At 30.0% G+C, this 15,921-nt stretch overlaps 4 protein-coding genes across 5 annotated transcripts; 2 read left to right on the top strand and 2 right to left on the bottom strand.

Annotated features, from left to right (window-relative positions):
* The first annotated feature begins 11 nt into the window (after positions 1 to 11).
* LOC118445001 (actin-related protein 6-like) lies at positions 12 to 2,701 on the top strand. The gene is made up of 5 exons (XM_035873864.2): positions 12 to 456; positions 611 to 1,420; positions 1,497 to 1,860; positions 1,929 to 2,271; positions 2,383 to 2,701. Exons 1-5 carry the CDS (start codon positions 329 to 331, stop codon positions 2,469 to 2,471), a joined length of 1,734 nt encoding a protein of 577 aa, XP_035729757.2. The 5' UTR covers positions 12 to 328; the 3' UTR covers positions 2,472 to 2,701.
* Positions 2,702 to 3,932: 1,231 nt separating this feature from the next.
* LOC118445013 (ras-related protein Rab-39B-like) lies at positions 3,933 to 6,545 on the bottom strand. Its single transcript, XM_035873893.2, has 3 exons — positions 5,945 to 6,545; positions 5,421 to 5,530; positions 3,933 to 5,229 (listed from the first exon to the last, which is right to left on the bottom strand). Exons 1-3 carry the CDS (start codon positions 6,050 to 6,052, stop codon positions 4,791 to 4,793), a joined length of 657 nt encoding a protein of 218 aa, XP_035729786.1. The 5' UTR covers positions 6,053 to 6,545; the 3' UTR covers positions 3,933 to 4,790.
* Positions 6,546 to 6,831: 286 nt separating this feature from the next.
* Uba4 (Ubiquitin-like activating enzyme 4) lies at positions 6,832 to 8,883 on the top strand. Its single transcript, XM_035873865.2, has 5 exons — positions 6,832 to 7,287; positions 7,353 to 7,566; positions 7,677 to 7,975; positions 8,051 to 8,518; positions 8,591 to 8,883. Exons 1-5 carry the CDS (start codon positions 7,110 to 7,112, stop codon positions 8,740 to 8,742), a joined length of 1,311 nt encoding a protein of 436 aa, XP_035729758.1. The 5' UTR covers positions 6,832 to 7,109; the 3' UTR covers positions 8,743 to 8,883.
* Positions 8,884 to 8,925: 42 nt separating this feature from the next.
* Galt (Galactose-1-phosphate uridylyltransferase) lies at positions 8,926 to 11,080 on the bottom strand. Of its 2 annotated transcripts, none has more exons than XM_085655809.1 (7): positions 10,866 to 11,080; positions 10,476 to 10,553; positions 10,246 to 10,415; positions 9,979 to 10,184; positions 9,631 to 9,859; positions 9,278 to 9,494; positions 8,926 to 9,170 (listed from the first exon to the last, which is right to left on the bottom strand). In XM_085655809.1, the coding sequence occupies exons 2-7, from the start codon at positions 10,513 to 10,515 to the stop codon at positions 8,926 to 8,928; spliced, it is 1,107 nt and encodes a 368-aa protein (XP_085511935.1). In that variant the 5' UTR covers positions 10,516 to 10,553; positions 10,866 to 11,080. The 2 variants fall into 2 exon arrangements, with proteins under 2 accessions (XP_085511935.1, XP_035729764.1); XM_035873871.2 differs by having other exon boundaries at positions 10,476 to 10,565; positions 10,866 to 10,883.
* Positions 11,081 to 15,921: the final 4,841 nt, after the last annotated feature.

Genomic DNA, 15,921 nt, shown 5'->3' with positions numbered 1-15,921 from the left:
GTTATTTGAAATAATAACATACTTTAAGAATATGTTATATTTCACGTACATAAAGTTTCATATAAAATTTCCATTTCTTTATTTAAAACATTCCTTGTCCTTGTTTAAACATTTATTTTTAAAATTAGACCTTGTTTATCACAATCGGTTAATAATTATGTCTCTACTCATTGCTAGCGTAAACCATTATAAAACCAAGGTTGATGAACAGCCTTAAGTCAATTTACTGCTAGTATTATAATCTTGAATTTGACTAACGTATTCAATGTCCAGAAGATTTAATTCATGATTGTGACTATACTTTTTTATATCATTTTTATTAGTGATTATGGATCCAGCTATATTTCCTGAAGAGATTTGGATAAAAATTTTATTACATTGCGATGTACCTGATATTATTGCATTTGGTAATACCTGTAGTTATTTAAGAAAAACATCAAGTAGCGAATATTTATGGTGAGTTAGAGGTTAAGTTGTCAGTCAGCAGTCTTTAAACTCTATCAATTATGTTGATAAACAAAATATTGTTTATATTAAGATATCTGGAAAATAAAGATATTTAATGAATATTATAATGATATTTTTTTTTTCATTGATTCTTTTATTTTAGGAAAGTAAAATGGCTACAGTTATTATCGCAAGTACAGTTTAAATTTCCTGACATAAAACAGTTGCAATCATTTTCTGTCAATTTTAAAGGAATGTGTTATAGACTGCATATGATAATTACATTAGGTGAAAATGTACGATTTCCAAAGTGTTGCAATTGCAATGGATATACGTGTCAAAGAAATTGCGTGGAAGAGTTAAATGCTAAAGTTATAATCGAAATAGGAAATAAATATACATGGGCAATTACACCATCTGATTGTTTAAAGAGGCATTTTTCTATGTTTGCCGTCCCAAAACATTTTAATAAGGAATATGAGGAGGAGGTACTGATACCAAATATACCAAGCTGTAGTACATGTCCAATAAGTAAAGGAAAATCATTAGCAAGGAAATTAAAATTATTAGGATTTCATGATACTGAATTACCTACAACAAGACTATTTTGTCTATTTTGTAATCCATTTCAATTATTTAAAGAAAAGAAAAAATTAATTAAACTTCATAGTTATCTTTCCTTTACAAAATCTAATTCTATTTATCAGAAACTTATAAATGGTTATTGTATAGATACCGTAAAAATTCTTGGTATACCAAATATTGAAGTTTTTAGTCCAGCCGAAGCTTTATTAAATAGTGGAACATTTTTAATCCTTAAAATTTTTCTTGATCATTTGTTTCATCAAATGGATTTAAATGTAACATTAAAAAAGCCAAATGCAGTACTCATGTTTTGCGAGCCATTGGCTATACATCCTGCTTTAAGGAAACAATTATTACACTATTTATTTCAAGAAGTTAAAGTAACAAGGTATTTTTGTTATATATAATTTTTTATTATTTTAAAAACAAAAATTTACATTATTTGTGATTTACATATTTTACAGAGTATGTTTGGTTCCAAAACCTTTGACAGCATGTGCTATATTGGATGTAGAAACATGTATTGTAGTCGATAGTGGTGCATTAAACACAACAGTTGCTGTAGTAATTGGCGGAAGAGTCATGCCTCAACGTTGGAAATTGTTACCAGTAGGTGGTTGGCATGTTGCTTATCACTTGAAACAAGCTATGCACTGGAAACGGAAAGAATATCATCAAATTCCAATATCTTATCTTGATACTCTAGCTGTAAAAGAGAGATGTAGACTGAGTTATAATATTAAAAATGAGGAAAGGGAAGGAGTACAGAAAATAAAAGAACATATTAATCTTAGAATTGACAGCTGTAATGAATTCAAACAATTTTGGGTAATTATTAAATTTATAAACACAAATGCAATACATAAAACTATACAGTAATAACTTTTTTTTTATAGCATTTAACGTTTGAAGAACAAAATGAGCCCATGTATCAAAGGGTGTCATTAGGTTCAGAATTATATATTGCACCTGAGATGATGTATATTAGTCTTGGATTACCAGAAGTAATAAAAGAAGTTACATCTGGTTTGTCGGAAGATACAATGCACGATTGTCTTTCACACATTCTGCTTACTGGGGGTAATACAGATTTATCTGGTTTCAAATCGAGACTAACTAAAGATTTGCGAGAATTGTTACCTGAATATAGTGAAATTTTGGAAATAAGAAGTTGTCCTGGTACACATGGTTGGAATGTTACAATGGGATCTACACATGTATCATTAGCTACACACCCTGGTAATATTAATATTTATACGTTTTATTCTTCTTAATAAGCTTAAATAGTAATAATGATGAACGTTTGTTATTAAGACTTTTAAATAATTTGTATTTTTAAATAACTTATAGATAAAACACCACCCGAATATGTTGAAGGTAATCCTTTTTGGTTATCACGAGAAGAGTACGTATTATTTGGATGTGATTCATTAGAATAATAAGAATAATATAAATAAAATATTTGCAATTTCCTTACTTATCATATTAATGAAAATTTCTTGCATTATTAATGCATATATCAGAAAATAAACGTTACCATCATCGAGTATATTTTATTCTATATTGTTTATCAGATAAATAATAGTATATATAATAAGCTAATGTAGAATTATCATTATTATTATCGAAAAAATTTCAATATTTACATTTTAATGTGTACGATGTTTAATGAATATTTATTGTAATACTTTTATATATATTTTGCAATTTTTTTACTCTCATTTAATTCATGTTATATAAATACAAAACTATATCTTATAGAATATTATAGTTGAAGTTTATATTAAATCTTTGATCGCTACAATATCTTTGTTATTATTATAGATAAAAGTTTATATATTGTGTTTGTTGTATTTTATAACTTGAATGTCAATAGCAACAAGTGAAGTACTTATGTAAAAAATTGACATATATCTTTATAATTTATTATTTTTTACGATATTTATTTGAATTGTTAATATTAATTGATTGTATTTTTGTTTTTATTATTATTTGAAACAATAAATTACACACAAGAATGATCTCTCCCATGTAATTAATAATGATACAATTATTTTATTGGAATTTCGTTTATTATTTATAAGCATTACACTTTTGAATTAGTATCCTGAATATTGTTTATACAATTATGACACCAAAGCTAAATAATATTCATTTTAGAGTAATATAAATGATATTTTTTAAATGATATTATTCAATTATATGTTGTTCATAATTTCTTTAGTAATATACATTAATAATCAATTTAAATAAATATGCAATAAATGTGTTGTAAAATGTATAGATAAAAAGTATAGTATTAAAATTTTATTTACATCAGCATACAAAGTCATATATCATTTAGCACATGACATATATTATGAATATTATTATTAAAACTCAACATAATTATAATTATATTTAAACAAAATAATTATGTTTAATTGGCTTGTAGTAAATTTTTATCAAATTGATTTCTAATAAATTGTATAACATTATGTTTTCATGATTTCTGTTATAATGTATAAAATATGACATAATAAACAGGTATTTATTGTTATTCTATATAATAATGCAAAACACATTTACTTTTTGTGCCAATAAATAATCAGACACCAATTACAATATTTTGTCATGACAATTATGTTGTATAAATATATTGTGTCACAAATTATTTTATATACAAACTTTTAATTGATTTATATCATTATTGCAAGAAGAAGTCTCATGAATTTTTTCATGTAAAAAGTTTTCAAATGTACCAATATAATGAAATAATCTATAATTTGATTTCTTATTCATGAGATATATTATTTGTTATTATAAGTTAAAAATATTCAATAAAAAAAAAAAAAAAAGAAAAAAAAAGAAAGAAAAAAGAAAAAAGCATATAAATTTCATGTTTCTTCTTCTTTAACACTTTATACAATGTATGCTCTAATGAATTACAGATACTTTTAACGTACATTCATGTAAATAATTTAATGTATTACATTATAAATCTAAACTATTTTCAGAAATGTGACTTGGTAACATTTTTTTTTTATTATTTCATTCATTATGAAATAATTTCAACAAAGAGCACAGCCGTTATATAACAGAAAGTTAGATTTATATAAAAGTATTTCTATAATAGCATACATAAAACTTGTAATACATTATTATAAGAATACATATTACAAAAATGACTCAGAAGAAAATACATATATTTTAGTTTTTAAATGAAATAAAAAAAAACAATCCTATCTGAATTTTTAAATGTTTTTAATCATTCATATACTTTTTAATTTATACATACTATATACAAAAAATTCTACCTCTCATATGTATGCATAATGTCCATTATGTATAATTGTTAGTCTTTTGTCTAAAACAAAGAATGCGGTAAAAATTGTATATATTTTCTACTCAGAAAATTATATTTGTTACTATCGCAACAACATTGGAAAAAGTATTTGGAATATACAATATTCAACATACATTTATGGTACAAAAAATGTAATCAATAATTCACTACGTATTAAATTTTCTGCTACTTTCCCTGGATGAAATCAGTTGTGTTGAATGTCTATAGACTCATTTTCTATATCTTTACATTTATCATTGCTTATATTATTTAACATAAATATGGGGTGAATAGTATATGAATTCTTTAGTGAATAAAATGAAAATTATTTATCAAATGTAGATCGTAAGCAGTCTTAAATGAAATCTCAACACAATTGATTTCTTATTATAAAATAATTTGTTTCTTTCAATAAATCAAAGTCATTCCTAATTTAACAACACGAAGACTTTGCAGGCTCTGCTTCAACTAAATTAAAATCTAAACCACCGGGTCTAGCAAATCCAGTTTTAATACCATCCCAACCATCTTCTACTTTATATTCACCAGTCTGTATTCTATTATAAACTTCTTGAGTAACTGTTCGAAATGCTTCTTCAACATTGACCCCTGTCTTTGCACTAGTTTCTATATGATGTACACCATGCTGATCAGCAAAAGCTCTAGCTTCTTCTTTCGATACTTCTCTTCTGCCACCATTTGTTACCAGATCCAATTTACAACCTACCAATGCAAATACAGGACGATGCGGTTCAATGTGCCTACGTGCTTCCATCATCCATTGAGGAATATGTTCAAAGCTAGTTCTGTTGCATACATCATATACAAGTAGTGCTCCAACAGAATTTCTGTAGTAAGACTTTGTTATAGACCTAAAGTAAAAATAATATAATCTATGCAATAGCATTTTACGTCAGGTTATTATACATAAAATATAATAGGACATGCAAAGGAAATTATATACATATGTATATATATATACATATATATATATATATATATATATATGTATAGAGTACTACACATATACACATACACACATACAATTTTAATCACAATTTACCTAAATCTTTCTTGTCCAGCTGTATCCCATAGTTGTAATTTTATTCTTGTACCATCTTTAACTTCAATTAAGCGTGCAAAAAAGTCTACACCGACTGTTGGGTCTGAGAGCTAAAATGAAAATTTCTATAAAGTCACTAATAGAATATGTATAGTTCTAATAATAAGAACATATTGAATACGTGAAATACATTATAACAGTTTGATAAAACAATCGATTACATTTTATAATAATTTTTTAATAATTAAGCTATTCATACTTAACAACTAAAATTACATTAGTATTAATTTTTTCATAACCAAAGATCAATGATATGCTGAAACACTATAGTATGTATTTAAGATTAGATTACAAAATACTGCGACGCGTGCAGACTAATGTTCACATACATTACGCGTTAATAGAAATACAAAAAAAAATATAGAAAGTGTCATGACGCCAAAAAGAGTAGATGTAACAAGGCATAACGATGACTTCCTGTTTATCAAAAAGTTATGATCACAGAGGACAAAAATGCATCGTACCTCTGCGAACTTCCCATCGGTGAAATATTTCAGGAGCGAACTCTTCCCGACCGTACTGTCGCCAATCAGTATTAGCCGAAATTGATAATCAAAAATTGGCTCCACCATCTCGATGAAAGATTAACGGCGGAGAGGTGTGGGGGTGGAGGGGGGAGAGCAAGCCAAAAAAAAAAAAAATAAATCTCTCAACCAAATGCACGTTTCTTTTTTTAAAATATATGCATTTTTTGTTGCACACACTTGTCAAGACAACTAGAATTCAGTTGACCGTGACATTAATCGTCAGCTTCCTACCACCTTTGCTCATTGTGCCGTCTCTATTGCGCACGTCACTGTACGAGTAAATACGCAGATCTTATGATTACGTATATCATCCTTTTTGTGTATAGCTTTTTATTACCACATTAGCACGTCTATTATTTACTAGCGATTAATAACGAAGGTTATTATGTTTTCTCGTTTACGAAAAAAAAAAAAAAAAAGAAAACTGAAAACAGAAGTTACAATTTTATGTAATCACAGAATGCTTTCTCTTCTAACGATTTATAAATTTAAGTCGTCATTATTAAACGTTACAACACACCAACAGTAGAATTCGGACAAGAAAGATCACTCCGAGAACTTCCGTGTTCTAATCTAAAAAAGAAACTGCCTACCATTTTAATTTCGTACTCGGAAGGTCAGATGGCGCGCTAATAGATATTTTTTTTACTTGTATATGAATGAGGCAATGCGCACGTTCTGAATTACATATATGTGTATCAACAGTTTGGAAAATGTCTTCCTAAAAATATGTTATGGAATTGTTACTTTAGATCAAAACAATCAATGTTTTGTATTTAAATTTTACTCAAATACGATATAACTCGATCTATATATTATTAACGAAATTTAATATATACATACAAGTGCATATACATTCGAGGAAATTACATCGACGTATTATTGCACCATCTAACTTTATAGATATAGAATTAAAGTCGTAGAGAGTTAAAGTTCTTATTATAATTTGAGGCCCATGGCTTCATTACTTTATACACAGCACAGAACTTCGTACACAGTATATAATACACACAAAAATAACTTATAAAATAGTAACGTTGATTCAAAGAGAAATAATATTCTTTGAATATTTTTTCTATTATTATCTTTCCTTAATAGAAGCATGGAGGAAGAAGAATTGATAAATGAGATTGCTAAATTACGTGAGCTTTTGCATGAGAAGGAATCTGAGTTAGCTAATATAAGGCGCGCGAAACAAATTCCACGTGACCACGGTTTGAATAACGATGAAATTAGCAGATATAGCAGGCAAATTTTTTTGCCAGAAATTGGTGTAACAGGTGGTGCAAAATGTTTCCAATGTATTTCTTTATAAATTGAATTCTTATGTTATTTATATCTTTAGGACAAAAAAAGATAAAGGAATCTTCAGTACTTATCGTTGGAGTAGGTGGATTAGGTTGTCCTTCTGCATTATACTTAACATGCAGTGGTATTGGACGTATTGGACTTGTCGATTATGATAATATTGAAATTAATAATTTACACAGACAGGTCTTATTCACGGAAGGATCTATTGGAATGCCTAAAGTAACTGTAGCTGCAGAATTTCTCAACAAGTATATGATCGTTACTTTCATTTCCTTAACTTTCACTTTTACTACAATTGATAACTTCTATCCTTTAAAATACATAGATCATTATTTATTTCCTATGTATTTATTTTTAGGTTAAATAGTTATACAGAAGTTACTCCTTATAAACTTCAACTGGACAGTAGCAATGCTTTAAAAATTATAGAATTGTATGATATTGTATTGGATGCAACTGACAATGTAGCAACGCGTTATTTATTAAACGATGCGTGTGTTTTAAGTAACAAACCTTTGATCTCAGGATCAGCATTGCGTTTTGAAGGACATTTGTCTGTATTTAATTACAAAGGTCCTTGTTACCGATGTATCTTTCCTAAACCACCATCTCCTGAAACAGTAACTAATTGTGGTGATGGTGGTGTACTTGGAGCAGGTTATTAATCTTTAAATTGAAATATCTTATAATAACGTATTTGAGACAGTTATCATTTAACACAATTATTTTTAGCTGTTGGAACAATTGGTGTTTTACAAGCAGTGGAAGCTATTAAAGTAATTCTTGACATGCCTGAAACACTTTCTGGCCGTTTGTTAGTATTTGATGGAATTGAAACACGATTTCGTAATATCAATTTACGAACCAGGAATCAAGAATGTGCCATTTGTGGAAAAAATCCAATTATAAAAGAATTAATTGATTATGAACAGTTTTGTGGTGCAAAAGCAAATGATAAAAATCCTAATTTAAATCTACTTAAAAATGAAGATAGAATAACAGTTGAAACATATAATCATATAATAAAATTTAACACAGAAGATCACTTATTAATTGATGTGCGCTCACCCGAAGAATTTCAAATTTGTCGTTTGAGAAATTCTATAAATATTCCATTGTATGAGATTTACAAGGATAATGCTACTAAGCAAATAAAAAGTGAAATAGACAAGCAGGATAATGGAAAAACAATATCAAAAGGTATAGAATGAACAATTATTATTAAGCACATTAAAATAAAAGGGTAATTTGTATGTATATATTTTTTTCTAGTTTATGTTTTATGTAGAAGAGGAAATGATTCACAGAAAGCAGTAAAACATCTTCAAGAGATATTTAAAGATAGTAAATTAAACATAAAAGACATCATTGGAGGAATTCATGCCTGGAGTAATAAAATCGATTCAACATTTCCTATTTATTGATTATTCGGGCTGATGAAATATTCAATATTTCATTATGATACAAATGTGTATACATCTGCGATTATATATATATAAATCTATATATATATATATATATATGTTACATATGTTTGTATATAATTTATACAAGTATTATTTTTTCTAAAATAGAGATATGCTACAAAAAAGTTATGAAAGAGAAATTTAATTGTATTTTGCTAATTCTTCTGCTGATAAACTTCTTTCCGGATGTCTATAATGGATATCACTTAAACTTCTTAATTTGTCTGCTGCTTGTTCCGGAGTTAAATCTCTTTGTACTTGTGCAAGTAATTCATACCCAACCATGTGCTTTTTTATCGTAGCTGAACGTAATAACGGAGGTAGATAAATTCCATGAAACGTCCAATATGGATAATCTTGTTTTAGATATTCACCAGTTGGTGCACCTTTAATTGTTATATAATTATTATTTTTTATACAAATAATTACGTACAAATATTTATTTAAAAAGATAATGTATAATAAAAAAAGTTGACAATGAAATAATTATTACCATGCCATCCCATAGAATATGGAAAGGAACACTGGAATAAGTTATCGTATCTTGTGCATAATTGTTTCATGATAACTGCTAATGATTCTTGCTGACTTTTTGATAAATCTTGCATTCTTGTTACTTGTTGTTTTGGAAGTACCATTGTCTCATAAGGCCATACTGCCCAGAATGGTACAACTACTATCCAATTGCGATTTTCTAATACAATGCGATCCTAAAATATATCAAGTTAAGATATATCAATTAAAAGAAGTATGTTTTTAAAATTCATTTCTATTAATTTTCATTATTATAAATTTGAATACTACTTAGAACGTTTAAGTTATTATATGTGTTATACTTTTATTTACCTTTTTCAAGATTTCTTTTTCCATATAATCAATAAGAAGAGGTTTCTTATTACGATCATAATATTCAGCTAAATATTTATCTTTTATTCTAGCTTCATTTGGTAAAAAAGAACTAGCCCAAATTTGGCAATGAGGATGTGCATTGCTACATCCCATCAAGGCTCCACGATTTTCGAATATTTGAACCCAGGTCCATTGTTTACTTAAGTCAAGGATTTCAAATATCCATCTGTTTTTACGAAAAACAAAAAAAAATAATTAGAGATTTGTAATTTAATATGAAATACTTTTCTTGAGATTTTATTATATAATATTACTATTATTATAGAGTTTATTATATATTCTTACCTTATAATTACATCTTTAACCTCATCAACTTTCATAAGTGCTATGGTAACATTTGACTTTGGATGAAAACACATCACCTTACATGTTCCTCGAGCAGCTTCAATTTGAAACAATTCATCGTTTGATTTTGATGGCGAAGGTACTGTTTCAAGTAACGCAGGAAAATCATTAGCAAATGTAAATGTTTTTTGATAAACAGGAGTTACCTAAGGGTTATATTATAAATATTAAGTATTTGTATTGTAATAAATAATATAATGAAATTACCTCTCCATTAGCTCTAACATTTCCTGGACAAAGTGGATTATTAGGATCATAATCTGGAAGTTCTTCGTCTACGTTTGGTTCTACTTGACCTCCCCAAGGTCGTTTCATACGATGTGGAGATACTAATACCCATTCTCCTTTTAAAGGATTATAACGTATATGTTGATGATCTGCAAAACAATTAATTATAGAAATTCATTGCAATAATATAATATGACAAAATTACATACCTTTAGGATCAAAAGTGTTGCTATCTTGATTGGTATCCATGTGATTGAATAAAGGTCTATTTTCTTTCTTGTCATCAACTAAATTTATAACTGTGATATTATAATATCTATTACACAATTGTTATAACTATATACTTTTTATATATATAATAAAAGATATGTCCTTATTTGTATTTACAGTAGAACTGTAAATAAATTCTGATGCATATCTATAAAATTAAGATGATTATATAACTTGTTTTTTAAAAAATTTTATTTCGCGTTATCACGCGATTTACTTGTTTTAAAAGCATATATGTAACATATATCATTTTACTAGTTGCGTATTTATGACCTTTAATTATGCTACGCCATCTGGAATGAGTAACTTTGATAAGACTACATACTTACATATACATACGGTTAAAAACTACATTTATATATATGTTCGCCTGGATCTTTTTTTACACGATTTATCATTTTTTCGAAAAAATATCTTCTTTCATTTTCATCAATACATTAATTTCTTTTATGAGTCTTTCTTTTCTTTTCAAAAAAAAAAAAAAAAAAAAAAAAAAACGTTAATGTATCTCTTTTTATATTTTGAATTACTTTTTGTATAATTAAGGTTAGTTTAGGTTATTCATTATTTTCCACTCGAAGAGCGCACGACTTCAACGACATGTACGGACAGAATATGAACTATAAGCGTCAACGGGGAATACTGTCGCGGTCATAAGTCTATCGTATCAGGTTATCAAGTAGCAAGGCTAACCACGTGTTATAATGATCACATTAGTGGGAGTTAAAATAAATAGTGGTAATAAATTGAAAATTCAAACTTTTCATTTATCCAAATTTATATCTTTTATTTAATGATGGCGTGCCTATCGCAGTAATCCGTGATAGATACGACGCAGCGGCGGTATGTAATTTTTTGATATAAATGCATAAAAAATTATAAATATAATAATTGGTACGAGAATTAATGAATAATTATATTATATAAAATAATATTTAATATATAAGCACACACACACACACACACAACACACACATTTCTTTTTCAACTTCTTCTTTTTATTATTTTTATATTATTTTCATATTAATTTTATATTATTTTCTTTCACTATTATCTCTCTTTATTATATTATTATATTATATGTTATTACAATTTTTATTAGTAAAAGTATTATTAGTAATAATAAGTGTAAATACGTTAGTGTTCAATCAGAATTAGATTCAAGGTTATCACTCGAGACTTATAAATAATAATTAATAAAAATGAATAAGAATAAATAGTAACGCATGTGAACATAAGTGCGACAGAAAAGATTCCTATAAGCTTTTTTAAAAAATTATTCTAGTATTCTACTATATTTAATCATTCATCTATTTGATTATCTGATATAATTAGCAAGGTAAAATGGGAATACGTTTAATTGGAGTTAGATTGAGAAAATATTGGAAAAGTAATACAATTAGCAGCCATTCGCTCGATAATACTTGCGTTATAAGATTTACAATTAGACTTTGCAAGTATTAACGACCCAGGTCTCACCACGTGGAGGTTGCTGCATGTGGAGACCCACGGGCTGACGATGACTCTATTCTAAAATCCGCGTTCCACGATACCGATCCGTGATACCTTTCCGCTTCAATGCACTGGCTTCTTAACTAACAGGGTATGCGTAGCTTAGCTACTACACACCTCTTACAGATAGCTCCACCATTTGCACCGTCCGCTTCAGACATAACGGATAATTAAGCACATCTGAATTTGTGCTTCCCGAATTTCGCACAAACAAAGCGCACTCCTTAGAAATACTAATCGCGTCGCGACACTCACGTGTGTGTTATAATTACATAGATTCTACTGTTAAGCCGAAATTCGCGAAGTACCCCCATCGGAATTTTGAAGAAATCAAACGAAGTCCACGGTAGGACCTTTAATCGCGCCCGAACACCCACGCGAATGTTAGAAAAACGATGACTCTACTCTACAATTCGCGTTTTCGATTCGAACAATCAAACGAAGTTTAATCGCGCCCGAGAACACCCACACCTGTGCCCGCCGACACGCGCGCTAGTGTTCTTCCTATCCTTCCCGTATTCGCGCGTAAAAATCGATGATGAATCCTGCCATGCGATGTACCATCTGGTCGCTTATGAACCTATCCCTCGATGACCTATCCTGTAAAAGAAAAAGATAAAGAGGAAATAAAAGAACAAAAAAATATATAAAACAGAAAATAATATATATACACATATATAGAAAAAAATAGAAAATATATATAAATAGATAAGAGACCCAGAAAAAGAAACGAAAAGAGAAGCAGCATGCACCATCCCATGAGTTCTACCTAAAGCTAATAAAACATAAGTAATAGAAATATATTGAAAACATAATTAAAAACATAAACACATAATTAAACACATAATTAAATACATAGTTAGAAAGAAACAACATAAATAAATATTAAGAATACATAATTAAAAGGAAATAACATAATAGTAAAATAATTGAAAACATAATTAAAAATGAAAAATTTGAGATAGAAGTGAGGGCCGGAGAAAGAAAAGAGAGCCCCAGAGAGAGAAGAATAGAGAGCCCCAAAAAGATAAGATAAAAGAAACAGTTCTATATGATGCTGAGACAGCAACCCGCACAGAAGCCCTCGCCCACAGGCCCCACCCGTGGGTCCCACCCGAGATATATAAAGGATAATTAATGAGAGTAAATAAGAATTAATAGAAATGACAGTGGACATAAAAGAGAGATAGAAAAATTTCCTTTTCGTTTCTCCGAGAAATTATTGTAAAATAGATTTCTGTAAAATTTCTTGTCTTGAAGTATTATTAACTATATAAAATGAAAATATGTTAATGTTTAGTTGGAATTAGTTTGAAAAGATATTGGAAAAGTAATACAATATGCAGCTATTCGCTCGGTAATATTTGCGTTATAAGATTTACAATTAGACTTTGCAAGTATTAACGACCCAGGTCTCACCACGTGGAGGTTGCTGCATGTGGAGACCCACGGGCTGACGGTGACTCTACTCTAAAATCCGCGTTCCACGATACCGATCCGCGATACCTTTCCGCTTCAATGCACTGGCTTCTTAACTAACAGGGTATGCGTAGCTTAGCTACTACACACCTCTTACAGATAGCTCCACCATTTGCACCGTCCGCTTCAGACATAACGGATAATTAAGCACATCTGAATTTGTGCTTCCCGAATTTCGCACAAACAAAGCGCACTCCTTAGAAATACTAATCGCGTCGCGACACTCACGTGTGTGTTATAATTACGTAGATTCTACTGTTAAGCCGAAATTCGCGAAGTACCCCCATCGGAATTTTGAAGAAATCAAACGAAGTCCACGGTAGGACCTTTAATCGCGCCCGAACACCCACGCGAATGTTAGAAAAACGATGACTCTACTCTACAATTCGCGTTTTCGATTCGAACAATCAAACGAAGTTTAATCGCGCCCGAGAACACCCACACCTGTGCCCGCCGACACGCGCGCTAGTGTTCTTCCTATCCTTCCCGTATTCGCGCGTAAAAATCGATGATGAATCCTGCCATGCGATGTACCATCTGGTCGCTTATGAACCTATCCCTCGATGACCTATCCTGTAAAAGAAAAAGATAAAGAGGAAATAAAAGAACAAAAAAATATATAAAACAGAAAATAATATATATACACATATATAGAAAAAAAATAGAAAATATATATAAATAGATAAGAGACCCAGAAAAAGAAACGAAAAGAGAAGCAGCATGCACCATCCCATGAGTTCTACCTAAAGCTAATAAAACATAAGTAATAGAAATATATTGAAAACATAATTAAAAACATAAACACATAATTAAACACATAATTAAATACATAGTTAGAAAGAAACAACATAAATAAATATTAAGAATACATAATTAAAAGGAAATAACATAATAGTAAAATAATTGAAAACATAATTAAAAATGAAAAATTTGAGATAGAAGTGAGGGCCGGAGAAAGAAAAGAGAGCCCCAGAGAGAGAAGAATAGAGAGCCCCAAAAAGATAAGATAAAAGAAACAGTTCTATATGATGCTGAGACAGCAACCCGCACAGAAGCCCTCGCCCACAGGCCCCACCCGTGGGTCCCACCCGAGATATATAAAGGATAATTAATGAGAGTAAATAAGAATTAATAGAAATGACAGTGGACATAAAAGAGAGATAGAAAAATTTCCTTTTCGTTTCTCCGAGAAATTATTGTAAAATAGATTTCTGTAAAATTTCTTGTCTTGAAGTATTATTAACTATATAAAATGAAAATATGTTAATGTTTAGTTGGAATTAGTTTGAAAAGATATTGGAAAAGTAATACAATATGCAGCTATTCGCTCGGTAATATTTGCGTTATAAGATTTACAATTAGACTTTGCAAGTATTAACGACCCAGGTCTCACCACGTGGAGGTTGCTGCATGTGGAGACCCACGGGCTAACGGTGACTCTACTTTACTCTAAAATCCGCGTTCCGCGATACCGATCCCTTATGCCTTCCGCTTCGGATATTTTGGGCATGGTTCAAAGCTAACAGGAAGTATCTAGCCTTTGCTACAGGGACTCCGCTTACAGAAAGCTTTACCGTTCAACACCCTCCGCCTCAGGCATAACGAATTATTAAGCACATCTGAATTCGTGCATCCGAATTTCGAACAATCAAAGCGCATTAATCGCGTTCGCGTAACTCACGTGTGTTATAATTACGTAGATTCTACTGTTCTATCCAAATTCGCGAAGTAATCTAATCGATATGTCGAAAAAATAAAACGAAGTCCCCGGTAGGGCTTTCAATCGCGCAAGCGAACTCTCACGTGAGTGTTAGAATAACGGTGACTCTAAGTTGAAATCCGAAGCACACCCCGAATTTCAACACTATAACGAAATCCATGATAGGACTTTTAATCGCGCCCGGACACCCACGCAAGTGTTCGAAAAACGGTGATTCTACTCTAAATAAACTAATCGAATATTCGAGCAAACAAAACGAAGTCCCCGGTAGGACTTTTAATCGCGCACGCGAACACTCACGTGAGTGTTAGAATAACGGTGACTCTAAGTTGAAATCCAAAGTGACATATGCTAACCGGTATTTAGACTTTCCATGATATTTGTCGAGATTTCCGCCCCGCTACCAAATATGAGGATTGTCATAATATCAGCCAGCTATGTACAGCACTACAAGGTAAACCGTTCGCGCACCCCGAATTTCAACACTAAAACGAAGTCCATGGTAGGACTTTTAATCGCGCCCGGACACCCACGTAAGTGTTCGGAAAACGGTGACTCTACTCTAAAAAAACGCGATCGCGAGGTAATCTAATCGAATATTCGAGCAAATATAAACGAAGTCCCCGGTAGGACTTTTAAGTCGCGCCCGCGTTCATTCACGTGAGTATTAGAAA

Source organism: Vespa mandarinia, chromosome 3 (genome assembly GCF_050613455.1).
Source record: "Vespa mandarinia isolate Hongniang chromosome 3, ASM5061345v1, whole genome shotgun sequence".
Classification (NCBI taxonomy): domain Eukaryota; kingdom Metazoa; phylum Arthropoda; class Insecta; order Hymenoptera; family Vespidae; genus Vespa; species Vespa mandarinia.
The sequence above is the reverse complement of the archived record's forward strand: the minus strand, read 5'-3'. Positions and strand labels throughout refer to the sequence as shown.